We start from the raw sequence: 19,972 nt of genomic DNA, 5'->3' as shown, positions 1-19,972 counted from the left end.
GCGGAACTTATAACAAGCAAACGTGGTAACAAGCGATAGTCGAGGCAGCGTGCTCACGAGCCCATTCAACGCGAGACACCTCTGATACAACAACAACAACAACAAATAATAATAATAATAATAATAATAATAATAATAATAATAATAATAATAATAATAATAATAATAATAATAATAACAATAATAACAATAATAACAATAATAACATTATTATTATTATTATTATTATTATTATTATTATTATCTGGGGGTCCCAAAACCTACGATATAATTATGAGACGCTGTTGTGGAGGGCTCCAGAAATTTTGACTATCTAATGTTGTTAACGCGTGCACTGTCATCACACAGTACTCAGGATACTACGAAAATAACACGAAAAACAAGAACAGAAAGACTGGCAACTTCAACACAACATCAAGAGCTATACATTGCAGCACTCCTGGCACTTTCAGTTACAGCCACGTATACCACCAGTTGGGCAAACAAACATGTTGTGATGGGTGAAAAAGTATGTGACGGGCGTAATTAAAGTATAAGCCTCGCGCTGGTAAAACAAACACAGCTGGCAGACAACGCTGCGCAAACAGTTGCCGGATATTTTTGTGGCCGCAGCTGAGTAAAATCGCACAGTAAAGGTTATCCGAATGGACCAGCTGCATGCAAGTATATGAGGACGTGGTTATAGGGTATACTAAAGCAATGTTTTTCTCTGCAAGTGCATTCCGCCATCCGTAAACTTTTTATATGACGCTAAATAAAAGCGTATACTATATATACTCGTGCCTCGCCGCGGTGGTCTAGTGGCTAAGGTACTCGGCTACTGACCCGCAGGTCGCGGGATCGAATCCCGGCTGCGGCGGCTGCATTTCCGATGGAGGAGGAAATGTTGTAGGCCCGTGTGCTCAGATTTGGGTGCACGTTAAAGAACCCCAGGTGGTCGAAATTTCCGGAGCCCTCCACTACGGCGTCACTCATAATCATATGGTGGTTTTGGGACGTTAAACCCCACATATCGATCAATATATATACTCGTGTATGAATGTAACTGTCAACATTCCGTTGATACGTCTTGGAAAGGCAAGCAAGACACCACATGTCTGCTTCTTAGACAATTGGCTGAAATTGTGAAAGCGCGGACCTGCAACTTCGGCTGGTGGCTTGAGCGGAGGACGTCGCGGCTAGGCACTGCCTGGACGCCACAACCTGCAGCCTGAAGGCCGCCCGCAACGCTGCTTTTTAATATTTTTGAAACATTATCTCACTTTTTGGCCTTCTGACGAATGAAGTTTTTCACTAGCACTGAGCATCTATAAAGTAAAAAGAAAACTGAGAAAGAGCGACGCTTGTAGGAAAAGCTGTTTAAGTTCCACTAACGCCAAACCATCAAGAAAAGGGGTGGGGGAGAGATCGAAGCATGCAGTTTATACTTCTTTGTGCGCCGCTTGAGTTCCGTACTGCATGCATGGAAGGTTACTTCAGCGCTCCAATAACGTCGTCGGCTATTTGAGTGAACTTTTGCCTTGATTTTCAGTGAAGTGGTGGCGAATAATGGGATCTAGCCAATTTCCGTGGTGCATACCTTTTCTTTTATATGATGCACCGTGACTACATGACACACCATGAAGACATTAGACGCCGACAAGCCGATACCATTCGCCACGTCATGATTGCGTGATAAATTTTGTCGAGCTTGTGTTTTGATGTCATGATAGGATGACGTCAGCACGCGACGTTATCCTTATGATGCACCGTGACTACACGAGACGCCGACAAGCCGAGACCATACAAGGTGCTTGGTACCTTTAAAAGAAAACTTTCTTTAAATAACTTCATCAAATTCTACCGTTTTACTTGCTGAAGCCACGATACGATGCTGAGGCACACCGTGGAAGGTAATTCCGGATGAATTTCTGACCCACCCGAGGGTATTTGGCGTGTACTTACGTAATAAAAGCACTCGATTACATATCGCTCAGTGATCGACATTCGGCTGTTGTATCCGGGAACTCGCCCGCGTCCTCCAACTTTGCAGCTCAGCGCCTGTAACTTATAGACCACTGCGGGTCAAAATTATCACTCCTTGAGAACAGTGGACAGATTTAGTTGAGCGTCGGCAACAGCTTTGCGTACGCAGCCTGCCATACGCAATGGCTAGCAGTTGGGCGTCCGCAGAGCTGCTGTGGACGCCCAACTACGTCTGTCTGTTGTCTGCGATCGCAGTTTAAAACGAACAGTGGATTATCCTTAGTCTTTAAACAGAAAATTGTAAAAGCAGGACTATGAACTTTTTTCGTTGTCTCACAAGAAAGGAGCTAAAGTTCTGGAACACTTCTTCGGCTCCAGCGTCTTTAATACCCAGCATGCTTGGATGGTTCGGTGTTCGACGCCCTGTATGCTTCGGATATGTTTCGCACATGGAAAATGCTTTACGTTGTGAAGCAGGCTGACATATTACGCATTGGCAGAACGCTTACGCATTGAATACACACCCGGAACAAGCAATGTTTTAAGCTTACAACTCCTGAAGCCAGTCGTCCATTTCAGACGCGGGTCGATAGTGCACCGTCTCGAGGGGTCGCATCTGTAGATCCACGTTTCCGCGACGCATCATGCTGTAACGCAATTTCTTCGACGCCGTCACTGTCGATAATGACCGGAGAATCGCGTACAGAGATTCAGGAACGAGCTCTCGCCCGACTCGGAGCAGCGGGCCTCCACTTCGCTGTGTTCGAGGCGCATCGAGGTCGCCGTGCCGTACACACGCAACTGGCGTCGACATTGAAATTAAGGCACGCGGAATTTGGAGAGCGCGGCGCCACGGCCGGCTCGTATTTCACTCACGCGCAGACACAAACACGTCACGTCCACGCGCCGGCGTACACCGGCCGTGCTCGTTGCGTGACGAGTCGCCGCGTGTGCGACCTCGCCTGTTGCTTAGCCCTCAGCATCCTTCTATTATGCTCCTATTTCAAACGTGTGTGAATCGCGTTGAGCACCAAATTAGGATTGATATGATTGATATGTGGCGTTTGACGTCCCAAAACCACCACATAAATATGAGAGACGCCGTAGTGGAGGGCTCCGGAAATTTCGACCACCTGGGGTTCTTTAACGTGCACCCAAATCTGAGCACACGGGCCTACAACATTTCCGCCTCCATCGGAAATGCAGCCGCCGCAGCCGGGATCTGTGGCGAGTTCGAGACCCCTGATCTAGAGGGAGGTGCCAATTCTGCCCCATACCTTCGCTCAGTCGGACCTTGTCATTGGGGAGTTTTCGAATAGCATATGCTAAATTAGGGGGCGTTGCCGGCGTAGCGTTTGCGTCAGTTTTCGAATCACGTTTGGCCCCGCAAACGCTGACGCACGCTCGCTCCCCGCAAAGAGGCTTCGCGGGCCTTGCGGGCCGCACGCTATTTCGGATTTCTTGCGGACGTCACTGGAAGTGCGAAATGCGGTTCGCGTTGCGACGCATGCGCAGCGACCTCACCGCGAAAGCTTGCTGTACGCTATTCGAAAACGCTCTATATATATATTTTTAAAAGACAATAGTCTTTCTTGGGACACTGTATTTGAACGCAGAAATTTTAGTCCGTCCATCCGTCTGTCTGGACGTCCTTCTGTCTGGTCGTCCTTCTGTCCGGACGTCCGTCCGTCTGCCTGCCTGCCTGCCTGCCTGCCCGCCCGCCCGCCCGCCCGTCCGTCCGTCCGTCCGTCCGTCCGTCTGTCTGTCTGTCTGTCTGTCTGTCTGTCTGTCTGTCTGTCTGTCTGTCTGTCTGTCTGTCTGTCTGTCTGTCACATGATTCAGCCACCCGGTCTATATTTAGCCACTTGCTGAACGCCCAGCCATCTCGAACTAATGGCTGCGTTCATACTTGTGACTACTGTCAATCAAAAATCAAATATTACGCATATCTCAGGCGCAACTTCAATACGTACGTATTATAGGTGCTCTGTTCCTTTACTAGAAAAAAATACATGGATAGTCAATTCCAACGACCGTAGTGTTTGCGATGCTATGCACTGAAGAAGGCCAGCGTCATTTGCAGCGAAGCGTGCAGAGGCGCGGTAATTTATTTTTTATTCGCTAGGCTATTGGCTACTCATACTTTTTGGCGGTATTAGCGACCAAGCATTCCTGATGTTGAATTCAAAGGAGTGGTTACTTCCCACCTGCATCCCGTGAAGATGGAGACCAATGGCAGGCTTTTGTTAGAAGGACGTCATCACTTCGTTTTCATTTTTCTTTTTTTTTTCTTCATCAACTGCGGAGTGGGTGTTCAGGTGTCGGCCAACGAGGGAGAGAGGGGTGTGCACTGCGGTGACACCTGGCTCCCTCTGACGGTGAATCCTCCGCACACCTGAAGACGTGCGTATTGGCCTTCGATCTTGTATGACAATGCAGTAGTCAACGCTGAATATTGAACTCAGGGATTTGCGATCTAAACGCCTATTAACGCATCTGCTGTGCCAATTATTCCGACAGTGCGGGGCATAAGCCTCATCTTCACTCTGCACTCCAAAAAAAAAATGATTATTTGGGGAGTCTAGCTTTCTGCTACACAACAATAATCGTCATCTACTTCGAGTATACTTTCCTCACGCTATCACCACGGTTCCAGTATAGCTTGTTGTTGCGTACGGCGCGCGCGTTATCAGTGTGACATATCATTCCCGGCAGGAAAGGGGCCAGCGCCGGGTTTTCAAGAACAGAAATGCGAGTAAGTCAGATGATGATTATTGTTGTGCTGCATAACTACTCTCCAAATACTCAATTTTTTTTTTCTAAATCAAACACATGTAAAGAAAAAGAAGAAAAGCAAAGCGCTCGCAATTCTCTTAATCACCCACCATGCCCGGTGTACAGACTTCGCAAACTTAATAACAATGGGAAGATCATAGTCGGCAGCCACGGATACGGAACAAATTACCCTGACGCCACCAGCCGGCGTGACGACTCACAAACGTAGTCTGCTGCCCTTGTCGCAATTTGATAGAAAAAAAGTGGCTCGAAATATACCGATCGCACCCGAAACAGTCACCGATGCGTGACAGATTGCACACGAAGGAACGAAAAGGCACGTTTTTTTTTTTTTTCGACCAGGGAGTAACAACAAAAAAGCAACAAAAAACATGGCTCGTCCAAAAGTGGGCAGTACGTGTTGGTGCTCACATAGAGTCTACACGACAGCTGTTCATTTTTTTCCCTTACAAAAAAAAAAACGCACAGCGTACACCTCTGGAAAATATGTTTGCAAGGCCCTTTCAAGTCATCCGTCTTGTGTTCACTTTGTGGTGATGCGAAAGCTATAGGGCCAGTGGTGAAAACTTCCAGTGTCCGTGTGTGCGAAAGGAACAGAGGAGCGCACACTGAGTGAAAAAAACAAAAACAAATCGTGTATTTGGAGAAAATTTTCGTCACAACTACAATTGTCATCGCTCGCGTTTCTTTACTTGAAAACCCGGCTCTCGTCACTTAATGGTGATACGTCGCACTAATAGAGAGCCCACCGTTCGCGATCAGGAAGCACCGAGAACTTATCCGTAATAGTCGGTCATCGAAGCTAACTGAAGGCAAGCGAAGCCACTTTGAACAGTCGTTTGCTGCGAACAGGGTGAATCTTTCAAAAACTACGCCAAAATCACTTCGAAGCGGGCGTCCGAGAGCGCCGCCATGTTTACGTACACTACGTGCACCTATACGCTCACGGTAACGTGAAATGTGTACGGGTGACGTACGTATCTGCGCATGCGCACTTTGATTCCGATATCACGGTACACCCGGTAACTTCGGTATACTATAACTCTCTAATGCTAAGTAAGTACGCGACGTAGATGATTACCGGTTTACGCGGCAAAACTACTCCACAAACACACTTTTCTCAGAGCATACACTCTTGAAAAAGAGCGAGTAAAGGGGGTGTCTGTCCCACGACGATAATCGTCATCTATATTGCTTGCTAAAATTCATAATGCAGTGCAAAAAGCGGCACGATGAACGCAAAGAACGACGCACCACAAGCGCTACAACTTTAATGGAAAAAATTTGAAGACACACACAATATATCTTCCAACCACGCAGGAGCGAGGGATGCATCCGGCTGGCTATTCTATGTTCTGAGGCAAAAAGACAACAGACGTTTGACTAACGCAATCACTACCATATTTGTCGATAAGGAACGCTTCTAAAAGTTCGCGTGCCTTTCTGTCTTCATTTCTGCAGCTGAAACGCTCTTATGAAGATTAAAGCGGGTACTCCAGCGATTGGTGCTAAAGCCGGTGAGCTGAGTGGCCCTAGGCCTCACGTGCACAAAACGAGAAAATTACAAAAAAAAAGTGGCTAGTAGGTATAAAATGTACGTGTTTTTTTTTTTCTGCTCCCAATAGGCTCGCCCAGTTGCGTCCCCAAAAAATGAGGAGCCATTTGAAAGGCTGCCAAGTTAAGCATGCCAAGCCGCGCATGTGTGTTGCGCCACCGGGGTGGTGTGTGAAATCCCCTTGTCATGCGGCTAGTGCTATACGGATAGGGCAAACTGGTCGATGCGTCTATGACAGAATGAGGGAGCACGCGAATAATTTGAACAAGGACGTGAATGCGGATCTTTCTGCGCATTGCGATGCCTACGCACGTTCTCCGAGGTTTCATGTTGTCAAGATCCTGGGTAGGATGTAAAGATAGAAAGGCATGTGAACCTTTAGAATCGTTCTTTATCAACAAATATGGTAGTGATTGTGTCAGACAGCCGTCTGCTGCGTTGTTTGTCTCAAAACATTCGTTTTTTGTGTTTTGTCATCATACTGTTGATTTGTAATCTTTGCCTAGCACCCCCTGAAGCCAGCCGAATGTATCCCTCGCGCCTGCATGCATGGTTGGAAGATAAGTGTCTTCAAATTGTTTTCGTTAAAGTGGTTAGTAGCACTTGTGGTGTGCCGTTATTTGTGTGCGCGTGTCGTTTTTTTGCGTAGCGTTATGAATTTTATCTGGCACCAACTGGCCCAGGAACAAGTCCTCCTGCAGATTTCGCTTGTCCTTGCTTGCATAATCGCGGGACGCGCGGTACTTTCGGGTCACAAATAGCATGCGCGTAATCAAAATGACATGGCATACGTGATATAATAGTGTAGAGAGCGCAGAGTTTTCAAGAAAGGACACGCGAGCGAGCCAAAAATACACTGTTTTTAATCCCTCCTTTCTGGTACGGCTTATGGCAAAGACGTCCAGTAATTTTTCGAGGAGCTCGCGTAGGCTGGCTTAGCCCTGGAGCACAGACAGCACAGGAAAAGAATGTCGTGGCACGGGCCAGAATGAAGTACGGCAGCTCGCGTAACCCCTTGAGGCAGCGCGCGGGTGCTCGTCGGCCCACCGAGCCAGAAGTCGTGGCGCCGAACGAACTAGACGGTGACGCCGGCGCTTCGAAGAAGAAAGCGGCGTGCTGGACGGTCGCCAGGCCCACAAGATGAGGCCGCCTCCCGACACACTCCTTTTACTGGCGCTGACGAAGGGGTCTTCCTTCTTCGCGCCCTTGATACCGCGACGCTCTGTCGTGGCGAACGTTTTAGATCAGAGTCCAAGCATTCTTGCTTCCCCCCCTCTCCCCCCTCGTTCTCCGAAACGCTGCGTAACTTGTCAGGCGTTTGCTGTTTCTTGAGCACCAGCGCGTGTACATGTATATCCAAGCTACGTCAACAACAAGCGCGCTTTTCAGCATGAACGAACATCTTTCCTGCGTTCGGTCTTCGTATAGCAAGAAAGACGCACCGCAAATGAGCAATGTACGATTCTAGTTGCTTCTATGTACAGTTCGGTCCACTATGAAAGGGAACGATCAGCTATCAATAAATGGCAGCACAAGAATTTCGGTACGCTATCGGTAAAAAAAAAAAAAAAAAGCTCTGTGTAAGGGTATGTCTAATTGATTACAATAGACAATATATTCGGGGACTGGCATGATGAATAATCGATGAGATTGGCACCATGTATCTCAATGATAATCGGTGACAAAGCAAGCGACGTGTCCCTTTAACAGTGGACCAAAGTAAAAATACGTAAGAAGTATTCCTTACTGCCACTGTACTTCGTACAACAATTGCCAGTGGAAATGTACTGGAAGAAAAAAAAGCAAATACATTTTGGATTTGTAGTTGCCAAAGTTTTTACATGACTACGGGGCATGTCATTCTGAGCATTCCAGATTGATTTTGGCCCTTCGTAGGGTTCGCATCCTTCGACGTGTGTCTTTCATGGTGGCCCGGTGTTTGAACTGGACCAGGCGCACCTTCTGAAGGGTGTGCACACGACGAATCCATGCTCTATGTGTGCGCTAAACGCGAAAACACTGGATGCGCACATTTTTAGAATAGGCGAGTACCAAATATTCGGAAAGTGCTAAACGTTATACTTCATTCCTTATACGAGCTGGAACTCTCAAACTCACTGGTAGACATCCCTATTCGCGGTGAAGTCGCGCCTCTACATGGCTATACGGCACCCAGTGCGGAGCACGCGTATACATACACTCCACATCGGAATCGAAAAGATCCGCGACACCGGCACTGCTGTCTACTTGCGTACGAACGAACGAGCCGCGTTTGCGAAGCACCAATATCCCAATCAATGGGGCCCGTCGCTACCACAATAGAACATTTAAAACAGCGATGTGATTATAGAAAGGGTATCAATACAGAAGCATGACATGTCAAGCGACGTATGCGTGTTCAGCTTCTGGAAGCATTGGATCCAAAGTGCATGTTGCTATATAGCTATCGCAGAAAAACAACCTGACGCAATGGCAGTGACAAACGTTGCGTTTGTTCCGACTCCAACGCGCTTCGACTACGAATAAGGTGGAGGAAAAACTCGTTGTGTGGTCACACAAAGGACCCGTCAACGCTAAAACTCGCACAAAACGAGAAAAGGCGCGAGTGCCAACTAGCCATGTTTGTAGGAATAGGCTCCCAGCAGGCTCCTCGTATTAATTAACTTCCTCGCGTCGTGACATGGAGGCGCGATGCGCTTGACTCGCACGACGCCAGAGGTACATAAAACCCCGGGACAAGGCCACGGGCCGCTTCTCTTGTTGCGGCCTTGTGACGGTGTCGCTCTCGTCATGGGTGTGTGCGCGCGAGCGTTCGCCAAGTCTTTCGAGATGCTCCCAGGACGTGCAAGTCGCCACACCTGTATAGGGGGCGCTAATATATGAGCGGGTTACGTTAACGCACTGCCCTGGGCACGGGGGAGGGCGGCAGTTCTGTAAGACACTGTCCATTTCAGAAAAGAGGACATTCAAGTGTGTTGGTAGTTCATCGTACACTTCAGAAACCACAGCGCACTAAACGAATACAAGACAAGAAAGGCCGGACAAGCACTTCCTCTTGTCTTGCGTTCGTTTAGTGCGCTATGGTTTCTGGAGTGCTGTTCATTTCAGCGTGCGCTTAGTGGATATAGAGCCATAGAGTGCTGCCAGACGCTCTCCAGTCGTCATCAGCGGCTCTCGGGCTCTACCCAGTTGACGGACGCTGAGATGGACAGCGAACACACTGGGCTGAATGCAAAATATCCTCGTTAAACTGAATGTCCACTGCACACCGTACAGTCAGCACAGCGCCTCCATTCGTACTGAGCGTATACGCTGAGCGTAAGGCTGAGCGTACTGAGCGTATACGCTGAGCGTACTGAGCGTAAGGCTATAGCCTTACATTTCCGTGTGCGTAGACGGTGCCCGAGATCTCTACAAGAGTTGTGTTGTCTCACTCCATCTCGTAAGATGGTATGCGTGCATACATGTCTAAAGATGAGTGAAAATTATATGATACGCTTATTGACGGACATTCACGTCACCATGAGTCAGAGGACTGACCTTTCTTCAACATGTATTTAATATAAGCAGGAGGTACTTTTATTGAAAATGTTCTGCCAATAGAAAGTCGATAAAATTAATTTGAGGTGATGCGCAACGAGAAGAAACAAACCCTGCCATGCTTCACTGATATCGTTGTCTCGCAACAAAAATATTCCTGCAATACACACACAAAGCCACAATAAAGTAGAGCACAACGTTATCCCTACCTGCTCTTCGTTTTCCTTTTTATCTCTTCTTAGTTTCGATCTGTATTGTTCGTAGCGAGCCGGTAACAGCAGCATTGTAAGGCTGCCTGGATTTAGAAATATGCATAGCACGAAGACTTATGCCACCCACAATAGATAACGCGAAGGGCTAACGCGCGTGTCGCTTGGTCTGCGCGTTCTGGTATAGCCGACAGACAGACAATGAACTTTATTGAGGTCTTGAGGGGCGTGGTATATCCGACGCAGGAAAAAAATCAACGCAAGTGAGCGAAGAGCGGGGCAACAATGTCGCGAATACATAACATTGGAAATTGGGACTTTACGAGGAGCTATGCCAACCACTACCACTTTGATAATTACTGCCACTTTCTTCTTAAGATGCCACAAAACAAGACTACCCCTCCAACCCCCCCCCTCCCCTCGCAATTTTGGCCGATGCATTATCCGCCACTTTTACTATTATATTTTAGGGGCGAAGCTCCTTAAGCCATGGGTCATGATTTGATTGATTTGTGGGGTTTAACGTCCCAAAACCACGATATGATTATGAGAGAGGCCATAGCGGAGGGCTCCGGAAATTTCGACCACCTGGGGTTCTTTAACGTGCACCCAAATCTGAGCACACGGGCCTACGACATTTCCGCCTTCATCGGAAATGCAGCCGCCGCAGCCGGGATTCGATCCCGCACTCCTGCGGGTCAGCAAACGAGTACCTTAGCCACTAGACCACCGCGGCGGGGCAAAGCCATGGGTCAGTACATGGATGTATCTCTTGGTACGTGACCACTTAAATCTGCGACTCACTCAGCAGGTGGGGACATACAGACAAACGAACGGACGGACAGACAAAGACGGCGTACGGACGGACGGATAAACGGAGAATTCACGGTTTACCGATAAAACCAAAACCCTCGGAAGCATCGCCCCACTCATTATCACTCTCTCCGTGAATATACTGTAATTTTTTGTCGCGACTGTCATCTTCTCGCCGTTCGATCGAAATAGCATGCAGTAAAGCGTGCTAACTTGCTCAGAGGCAAAGGTATCTTTAGCTTAAGTCTATTTTAGCGCGCTGAAGAAAAGGAACGCGACTGCACGTTCTCTGGTTCGCTAACTCGCTGCAACAACAGCCACAAGCACTCGCGTAGTCGGCAGGGAGATAAGGGCGGAGTGGCTCGTCATTGCATTACAATGGCAGCTCTCGTGCATCATGCACCACGTGCTTCACGTACAGCACGTACAGCACGCTCACAGAACGGTGCTTCGCACTCCCCGCTTTTTAACGGACCACGTTCATTAGCAAAGACTCCAACGCTCGCGGACAGTCATTGTGCGCGGCGCCATGAAGATGTCTGCTCATGAATTGGTAACCTCCTTTTTTCGCTGCCGCATAACGGTGCTACTTTCCGAACGGGAGAACGTCCTATAGATATATAGCATCACAACTTGAAATGGTTCTGCGGGCACTTGCCTCTAATGTTGCCGTGACCATGGGCGCGGCTGAAGGCGTACGCGGTGTAATGTACAGGATGAATTTTGCTCAACTATGCAGCAAGCCTTCAATACACAATGTTACGATGCTGGCGGTGCTGGCAGGGGGCACAGAAGAAATGAATCCATTAAAGAAGAGAAATTACGGCCGAAAGTCATTTCGCTACGGTCATGAAGGCATGTGTAGATTATTTGTCCATGACATGCGTTTGAATTCCATACAACGGTAGGCAGTGAAGCATGCACGCATTAAGTATGATAGAATATAAGACTTGGCTTCGAACAAGATAACTATATATATGCCCGTGGTTTCACCGTACTTTGTGCTTCTTTAGCTACACCTGTGCATATAGGCATATCTACCTATTGCCTTTGTTTCGAGGTGAACAACGTGATGTTAAACCTTTTTTTTCCAAAGAGTGCAGACGCAGCTACCCGAATCGAACTGGCGGGTATGCTCTATCTGTATTCTTTGGGTGATTACAAAGTGGGCGGAAGAGATGAAAGCCGCGCGCCTGGCAGGTGCAGAGTAGCCGCGCAGACAAGCAAGAAAGCAAGCAAGCAGGAAACAAACAAACAAACAAAAACGATCGCGACCACTCGTATAAATCGCGTGTACTCCCTCTGCAGCGTGCCGAGGCGCGCGATCCAGTGGGAATGTTGTATAACCTCAACGTGAGACTTCAGAAGCGGCCACTCGCGACGGCACGCCGTGTAGCGCAACATTCACTGAATGCGTGCTGCGGGTGGGCCTATACCATACAGAATAACAGGAGCGGTACGCTTTACGGCCCGCGGTCGAGGGTGCCCTACGCGGGACCGTGTGGTATAGACGATGCCGACATGCTCGGTGTAGATGTACGCTGCGCACGAGACGACGGCGGCGGATGGCATACGCCTATATAGCGCGAGCTGTTCTACCCAACTCGCAGCGAGACCGAGGGAAAGGAGGGCGAAAAGCTCGAGATGTTCCGTTTATATTTTCCGTCCCAAGTTCAAGCTCGCGGCAGCGAGAGAGTTGTACGGTGGCCTTGGTTGCTTCCGCGTTCAAGTCCAATGCCAAATGCACGCACGCGCTGGTCGCGTTTTCTAAGCGGTCCGTCCTCCATACGGCGTCGAAGGCGCGTGTGCGGTTGCGAAGCGTATGTGCTGTCCTGGCGGAGTCGGACCCGCATATAAAACGACAACGCCGTTTCTTCGAAAGGCGTGGAACATGATGAATTCAGGGGCATGAGCCGTTTGTCTCGCATTCACGACAAAGAAGCTTTGTAATGAAGGAAGGAGATGGCCGTGAGTGAGGCTTTCTTTGTGGGAAAGGCAAAAAAGGCCTCTGCTACGCACCGAGGTTTTGTGAGAAGAAGACGAAGAAGAAGGCTTGATATGTGCGGTTTAACGTCCCAGAAACACTATATGATTATGAGAGAAGCCGTAGTGGAGGACCCCGGAAATTTCGACCACCTGGGGTACTTTAACCTGCACCCAAAGCTGAGCACACGGGCCTCACAGCACTTTCGCCTCTGTCGAAAACACAGCTGTCACAGCCATGATTTGATCCCGTGACCAAAAATAAGGGGAATATCGGTTGTTTATGTAAGGTAGACAGAGGCACTATAGTGCCGCTGTCTGAGGTGTGAGGTAAGTGGCAGTATACTGCCTCCTACGTCATAGACTCCTACAGTCCCGAGTCCTGCAACGATCCGCAAATTGTTTTTGCACGACCACGCTGCAACACTCGTGTTGCGCAGTCATGACTTTCGTTTCACTGCCGAATCTTGAAACGCAGCTAGACTTTCTTGCGTGTGCGCACATCAAAATAAACCTAAATTGATGCCCTTCGTGGCATGTAGCCTATCTGCAAGGCCGACACAGGAGGTGAGAAAGAAGAGCGTGTCCTTCCTCTATAGTCACCGTTGTATGGTAACTGCGCCAATGGAGGAGAGCTGTCATTGTTTTGCAGCCAACAACGCTGTAATAACTCTGCAACACGGTACGCTATCACCTCCCCGGATGTTCAAGAATGAATGGCATAAATGGACGGTGGCCAATGTTGGGAGGGAGCCAAATAGCGAAGAATCCACATACTGACTGACAAGAATCTAAAACTTCTGCGAAGTGTTTACTGGTGTTCAGGGATTGCTCGAAATAAATTTCAAAACTTTGCCGTTTTCGTGCACTATCGATATTTTCCAGCAATGCTAACCGAGTTGCAATACATATGCGTTTGGGCCGGCAGTCAACACACTGTAACGTGCTCACTTCCAATTTATACAGTTTCACGCGCGTTGAATTCGTATAGCAGCAACTTTCAGTTTTCACGTATTTAGGAATACTTATATACGTCATTATATATATGGCAAAAAAAAAACTAAACACCAGGAAGGAATTCTGATGGACTTCAAAAAAAAAAAAAGAAGAGTGCTTTGAACACGTTGAATGCCCCATATAAGCTCGAGGTTGAAGAAAAAATGAACACGCTACGTATAACACGCTAAGTCAGCTAAGAAAAACGTTCTCTTTGCATTCAGATAATTGCCTCTAAAAGACTTCATTTATCTTAACCTGACGCACGGCTCTCACCTGTGATGGGCATTGCTGACACGCCATGAGTTATAGCTTATGTGGCATTTTCTTGTCTAAGCAGGAGCGCACAATTATAGTTCAAAGTGCCTCACATGCGCAAATCGAACCAACAAAATTTTCTGGTCAAGGTTCAGTGCGTATGCGAGATCAACATTCCGTATAGAAACTGTGTCATCGAACCATGCGTTGCTAAAAACTATGCTGTGTAGAATTTCTTTTGGGAAGCGTGTGATGTTGTAGCTATAAATAAAAGAACGTGGATTGTCACCGTGCTCATATTATGCCGCTTTAGCTATTTGGTTTGGCATGTTCCTTCTCGGATAACAGTCGTGGATGGGTACTCTCTGAAACGTATCGCTCATGGGAATGCTATACCGCCGTTGCAGGGAATCGAACTCGCAACCTCTCGTTCAGCCGCACGACACAAAGGTCACTGGACCTCTGCGATAGATCGATCGAAAGCATGCAAAACGAGTTAACGAAATACGTGGCATATACATACAAGACGACACAAACGCGAATGCACACGACACCGCTTAGAACAATAGTACAGTGCTGTATATAAGTGACAAATGAAGAAAGACTGCCGTACTCAGGGACCGGGTCTCGAGATGACGCACATGGGATCCACCCTGTTTATATACCACACGAAAGCCGTCGGAGCCCACCTAAAGGCCCACTCGGTATAATAGAGGTCGTAATTCGTGACGACCATTGTGATGCCGCTTTCCATCACGCGACGTTCCATGCATCGACCGTATACCGGAAGCGACGTGGGAACACCTTCGCGTCGACACCGGAGGTCCCTTATGCGATTGTTATCCTCTTCGCAAAGCATTTCTCGCATGCATATGTAATAAGCTTATGTGCCAAGTTTCTATGGTTTCATCGTGTTTGCAAGGCTCAGTTTTTGGCAAGCAACACTCGCACTACAGAGACGAAAAAGCGGTACTGCTCGGGCATTACGTGACAGTTTGTTCTTGACACGTGTTTGAGGGAAATTAATAATCGCAAGAATCTTTAAGGGCCTGCACGACACACAAAGAACGTGATGCGGCTCGGATATTCGCGACGTGACACGCCCGGCTCCCTACAACTCGAAAGCAATATGGCTCAGCAGCAATGCACGGTATACGATACACTCTTAGAAAAAAGGTGGTAGTACTAGCTAACTTTGTGGTAGTAACGGTTTGCCACATATGTTACAACCCTGGTAGTAAGCACAGTTAGTAACAGCGAGGGTGGTAACAGTTACTAACGTTGCTGTTGCTACCAGCATGTACCTGTTACTACTCTAGCCATTACCACCCATATTTAGTAACTTTAAAGTTTTGAAAAAAAAAATAGTAACCGATACTACCTTGTTTATTCATTTTGACATATTACTTCTCCACTGCTAATGTTAATCATGAATGTCTCAATACTTGACAACTTCGGGTAATGAAGCGTGGTGTGCCATGAACGCGAAGAATAGATACCCCTAACATGCTCACTATTTTTTACGCTTACATGTAGTATGAAGTAAGCGTGGGGTGTGTATAGCCCCTGCTTTACAGGGGCATGTCTTGCACAGGAGAGCAATTGTGTTTCAGGATCAATTACAACAAATTTGAACCTATAGCACTATATAATATACGACCTGGTTACATGTGTTCGGCGACGTAACACAATACTTTTAATTAGGCTTACTTATAAAATAATATATGTCATATTTATTTATTATAAAATGGACACAAAAAGACATTATGTACAGTGGCCGAAACAAGGTACCGAACTTATTCTCAGTGCATTTGAATGCTTCGCACAGCTAATATATCAGCGTTTAAATTGTGATACTTGTTTTCGAAGTTTGACGGTGCAAAACAGTGATAATATTTGGGTACGCTGCAGTGGAATAATTGTGACCGTCATCGGGGCTAAATGTGACCGTCTGGGTATTTTGATACGCCGATCTTGTTATTATTTGCTGCAATTTACTAAGTTTGTTGCAATTGTCTATCACAACGCGTGTAGCGCTTGCTTACGGTTTGTTAACTTGTACTTCTTCATTTCGACGATATCAGAATGACCTTTACATATCTCGGTTGCGTAATTTAAAACAAAATGTATTCTCTTGATCTATAGATATCTTCTGCGTCATTTTTCTGTTTAATGATATACGTCGAGACGATTCTTCTCATAAATTATCAGAACAGGAATCACACACTGTTTTGGATCGGATAGTCAACAGCCGGGTAGCGAAATGGTAGTCACAGGGCAATAAAGGTAGTAACGGGTTCAGTTACTACCTATTTAATTCCAGTCAGTAACATTTTACTAACGCAGGTAGTAAACAGGTCGCAAAAAGTTAGTAACGGTTGCAGTTAGTAACTGATTACTAACGTAGGTAGTAAACAGGTAGCAAAAGGGTAGTAACAGTCCAAGAAAGGAGGTAACCGCTGCAGTTGCTACCTTTTTACTAACTTTTTAAGAGTGTATGATTATACAAGTACGCGTCGTTTTTTGTTTGTTTTTTTGTCCGACCGAAGCACATCTGTCGACTGTTAGTTCAAGCGCACGAATAACAGAAAGGAAGAGAGGACAAGCGCTTGTCCTCTCTTTCTTTCTGATTATTCGTGCGCTTGAACTGACAATTATACCATGCATATCCAACTAGCCCAACTTTGGATTCTGTTACATCTGTCGAAACCCCGCCCTCACGCTGTGCAGCGTTACGCACCAGCAGCCAAATCACCACTTCATGTGAACGACACGCCAAGCTTGGAGACATGAATGGTGCAGAAATATTTACCGTACAAAATATGTGTGCATATGCTTATCAGAGTGTGCAACGATATAGCTGCCGCCCAGTTTTTGGCTCATCCCCTTTTGTGGGTGAGCGCCATAAAAGAGGGGAACATTGTCATCATCATCGTCGTCATGTCACTAAGCTGAAAGCGTAGTTCCTAAAAGTGCTGTTCAACATAACAATGTAGTTTCTTTTCGCATGCCAACGCAAATTCTGAGGCGACGTTCGGCGCGGAGGGGCTGGGGTGGGAGTGCTTACACAACGCCGCTACTATACGAAAGACTTCCTGTCTGCATATCATTCCGCGCGCTGCCTGGGAACGCGCAGAATGAATGGAATAGTACTCGGGTACTTATATGGCACATCGACGGGCCGCGGAGGGAGCGGTGGGAGGGCAACTCTAAGACAACAAAGAATACACAGACGACTCCGTGCCGCGAATGCCAAGCGGACGAAGGTCAGGACGCGAGCGTGTACACAATGCTAATTCACCGCCGCCGCGGAGGACGCAGACGAACGTGTCATCGGGCCCGTCTCGAGTGCAGTGTACACGCCACTCATGGCCGAACCACTCCGCGAGTCGAGTGTGGGAAAGGAAAGTACGGGCATCATCTTCGACGGCGTTCATTGGTGAGGCTGGCTTGTATGTGGGCCACACACGTGACCACAGCTCACCGAGGGGAGTTGCTTCGCTTCGCACCGAGGCCCCGGCCGTGGGAGTGAATGGCGCACGAAAGTCAGCCGCGACTGCACGAGGTTACGCCAGTAGCATTGCATAGGCTGGTGGGGCTTAACGCCACGACATAGTTTAGGTTAGAAGTGTGGCAGCTTGGGCTAGTTGGTACGACATGACGATAGTTATAGCGCGAGAACAGAACGACGACAAAGAGACGAGATGGTCGTGTCCTTCGTTTCCTTCTTGTCTCTTTATCGTCGTTCTGTTCTCGCGCTATAACTATCGTCATAGTTTAAGTGTTGGTTTCAAAATCGCTATGGGCGTACATACTGATTACCACTTTTGAAAGCACATCACATAGTACCTTCCCTCTCTGTCGACGTCAGCTTTCTCATAGCGAGAACATTTGGGAAAACAGATCTTTTACAGCCAGGGCCATTGACAGAAAGTCTTTTCAGTAAGACACCATCCTCCCACCTCACCCTCAAATTGTCGCACGTGTTCGTGCGTGTACTTGAATGGGGACGCGTATGAAAACACAAATTGTATGTTCGTGGGGGGGTGGGGGGGATCCCATACGCCTGCCCGCACCCCCATTCCCCTGGCTACGCCATTGTCGCCGGCAGACGCACGTACTATCAGCGTCAAATGAAACTAACAGCGGCAAGCCTTCGTGATGGTATAGTGTGCGCCGTTCACTTATAACCATGGACAGGCACGCATGTATGCGCAGAGCTGCCGAACAGGATGCGCGTGCCTGTCAACCGTGGTAACTGCACGACGCGCACTATACCTTAGAAGTGTGGCAGCTTTGGCTAGTTGGTTTGGCATGACGATAGTTATAGCGCGAGAACAAAACGACGACACAGAGACAAGAAGGACACGAAAGTGTCCTTGTCTCTGTGTCGTCGTTTTGTTCTCGCGCTATAACTATCGTCACGCACTATACCATCGCGAAGGCTTGCCGTTGTTCAGGTTTGAATTGACGCTGATATGCTGGAAGAACTCGCCTAAGTGCGCGTTCACACACGATTAGCTCGGTACATTCGCACAGTGCAAAGCGCACACAATACTATACACAGACGTTTACACTGAGGCCACAGTTGTAGGCAAACCTAAACGTGCGTGCAGGTGGTGTGCACGCCAGGAGCCTTACCGATTCAATTAAGCCTGCAGCGCCCGCGCTTACGCTTGCACACGCCGTCGCTTTATCGACCGCGGAAACAGTGCAGCGACACGGAAACGGGCATCAACCCCCTCTCTCATTAGCACCGCCACCTCATGGGTGGGTGGGTGTAAAAAGGGAAAGGGGAGGCTAACAAAGCTGTAAAAAGCACTGAAACGGATGTATAAGAAAGAAGAGCGAAATTTACGAGCGCTAAATGCCGGCCTCATTATGCCAGGGCCTCATTAAGCGCACGTCAGAGCAGCGAGTGGGAACGTAGAACGCGGAAAAGGGAATAAAATGCGGAGAAAGAAAGGTGGGATGGAGGCGAGACGCGACCCACACTGAAATGAACGGGTGCCTTCGCGAAAAGCGCGCAAAATGAGGAATGACTCGGTGCAGAAGAGGAGCGCGGAGGCGGACCAACGGATGGTGATTTGATCCTGGATTAATGAAGTATTCAGGCCCGAGCACGGACAGCTATTCAGCATGCCCATCGCCAAAGCGAGTTTCGCGATTGAAACAACGGAGACTCACAATGGTCGCTTGCCTCGCGCTTTCTCCTTAATTGTTGCCGTCTGTTACCGGGCGCTGTGTTTCGATAATGAGTCCGTGTACCGGGCTTTTGACCTGATTGCTCTCTCACTCTTTGTCCGATTGTCTGTGCGAGTGCTCTGGCATTGTGTCCGGTGTGCAGTCTCATAACACCGCATCAGAGAGAGAGAGAGAGAGAACATAATGAGCCGTCCAGCCAAATCACGTGTTAGAGAGGTCAAATCAACCTAAAACAATATCGACATGGTGCGCAAATATGTGTCATTCTAATAACACTGCACAGTGAGTAAGTTTTCAAATAAATAATGGGAATGGATCAAAAGCCCCCCCCCCCTTTTTTTTTATTTAGGCATAACCTAACGAAACCAATTCACAATGAAGCCAACTAAAGTGGACAATATTCATATTCTTTAACTGAAGTGCAGTAGGTATGACATCATTTGAAAGTAGTTAAAGTGGACAGAAAAGCGACTATATATATGCCGCAGTTTCGGTTGGTTACAATTTACAATTTTGTTCCTTGGATTCATTGTTGGTTGGTTTCATTACGATGTGCCTGCGGGAAACAACCACATCGGGTGTGCGTGCAAGCGCGACAGACACACACCCACCAACGTGCATGTCATCGTACATCGACAATTGATGGCATGAA

At 47.7% G+C, this 19,972-nt stretch overlaps 1 protein-coding gene across 5 annotated transcripts in view; it reads right to left on the bottom strand.

Moving 5' to 3' along the window:
• The window catches only part of nemy (cytochrome b561 family member no extended memory), a 165,214-nt gene that overhangs the window by 16,406 nt on the left and 128,836 nt on the right, over window positions 1-19,972 (bottom strand). Inside the window, exon 1 of one of the 5 annotated variants that reach the window (XM_037429780.2) lies at window positions 2,517-2,626. The exons of the other annotated variants lie outside the window; for them this stretch is intronic. Within the exon in view, the coding sequence (XP_037285677.1) occupies window positions 2,517-2,611 (95 nt within the window). The 5' untranslated portion in view covers window positions 2,612-2,626. Of the gene's footprint in view, window positions 1-2,516; window positions 2,627-19,972 lie in introns of those variants that run through there. 5 annotated transcript variants of the gene reach the window in all.

The sequence above is a fragment of the Rhipicephalus microplus genome, chromosome 1 (assembly GCF_043290135.1).
Source record: "Rhipicephalus microplus isolate Deutch F79 chromosome 1, USDA_Rmic, whole genome shotgun sequence".
Classification (NCBI taxonomy): domain Eukaryota; kingdom Metazoa; phylum Arthropoda; class Arachnida; order Ixodida; family Ixodidae; genus Rhipicephalus; species Rhipicephalus microplus.
This window is presented reverse-complemented; position numbering and strand designations above follow the sequence as displayed.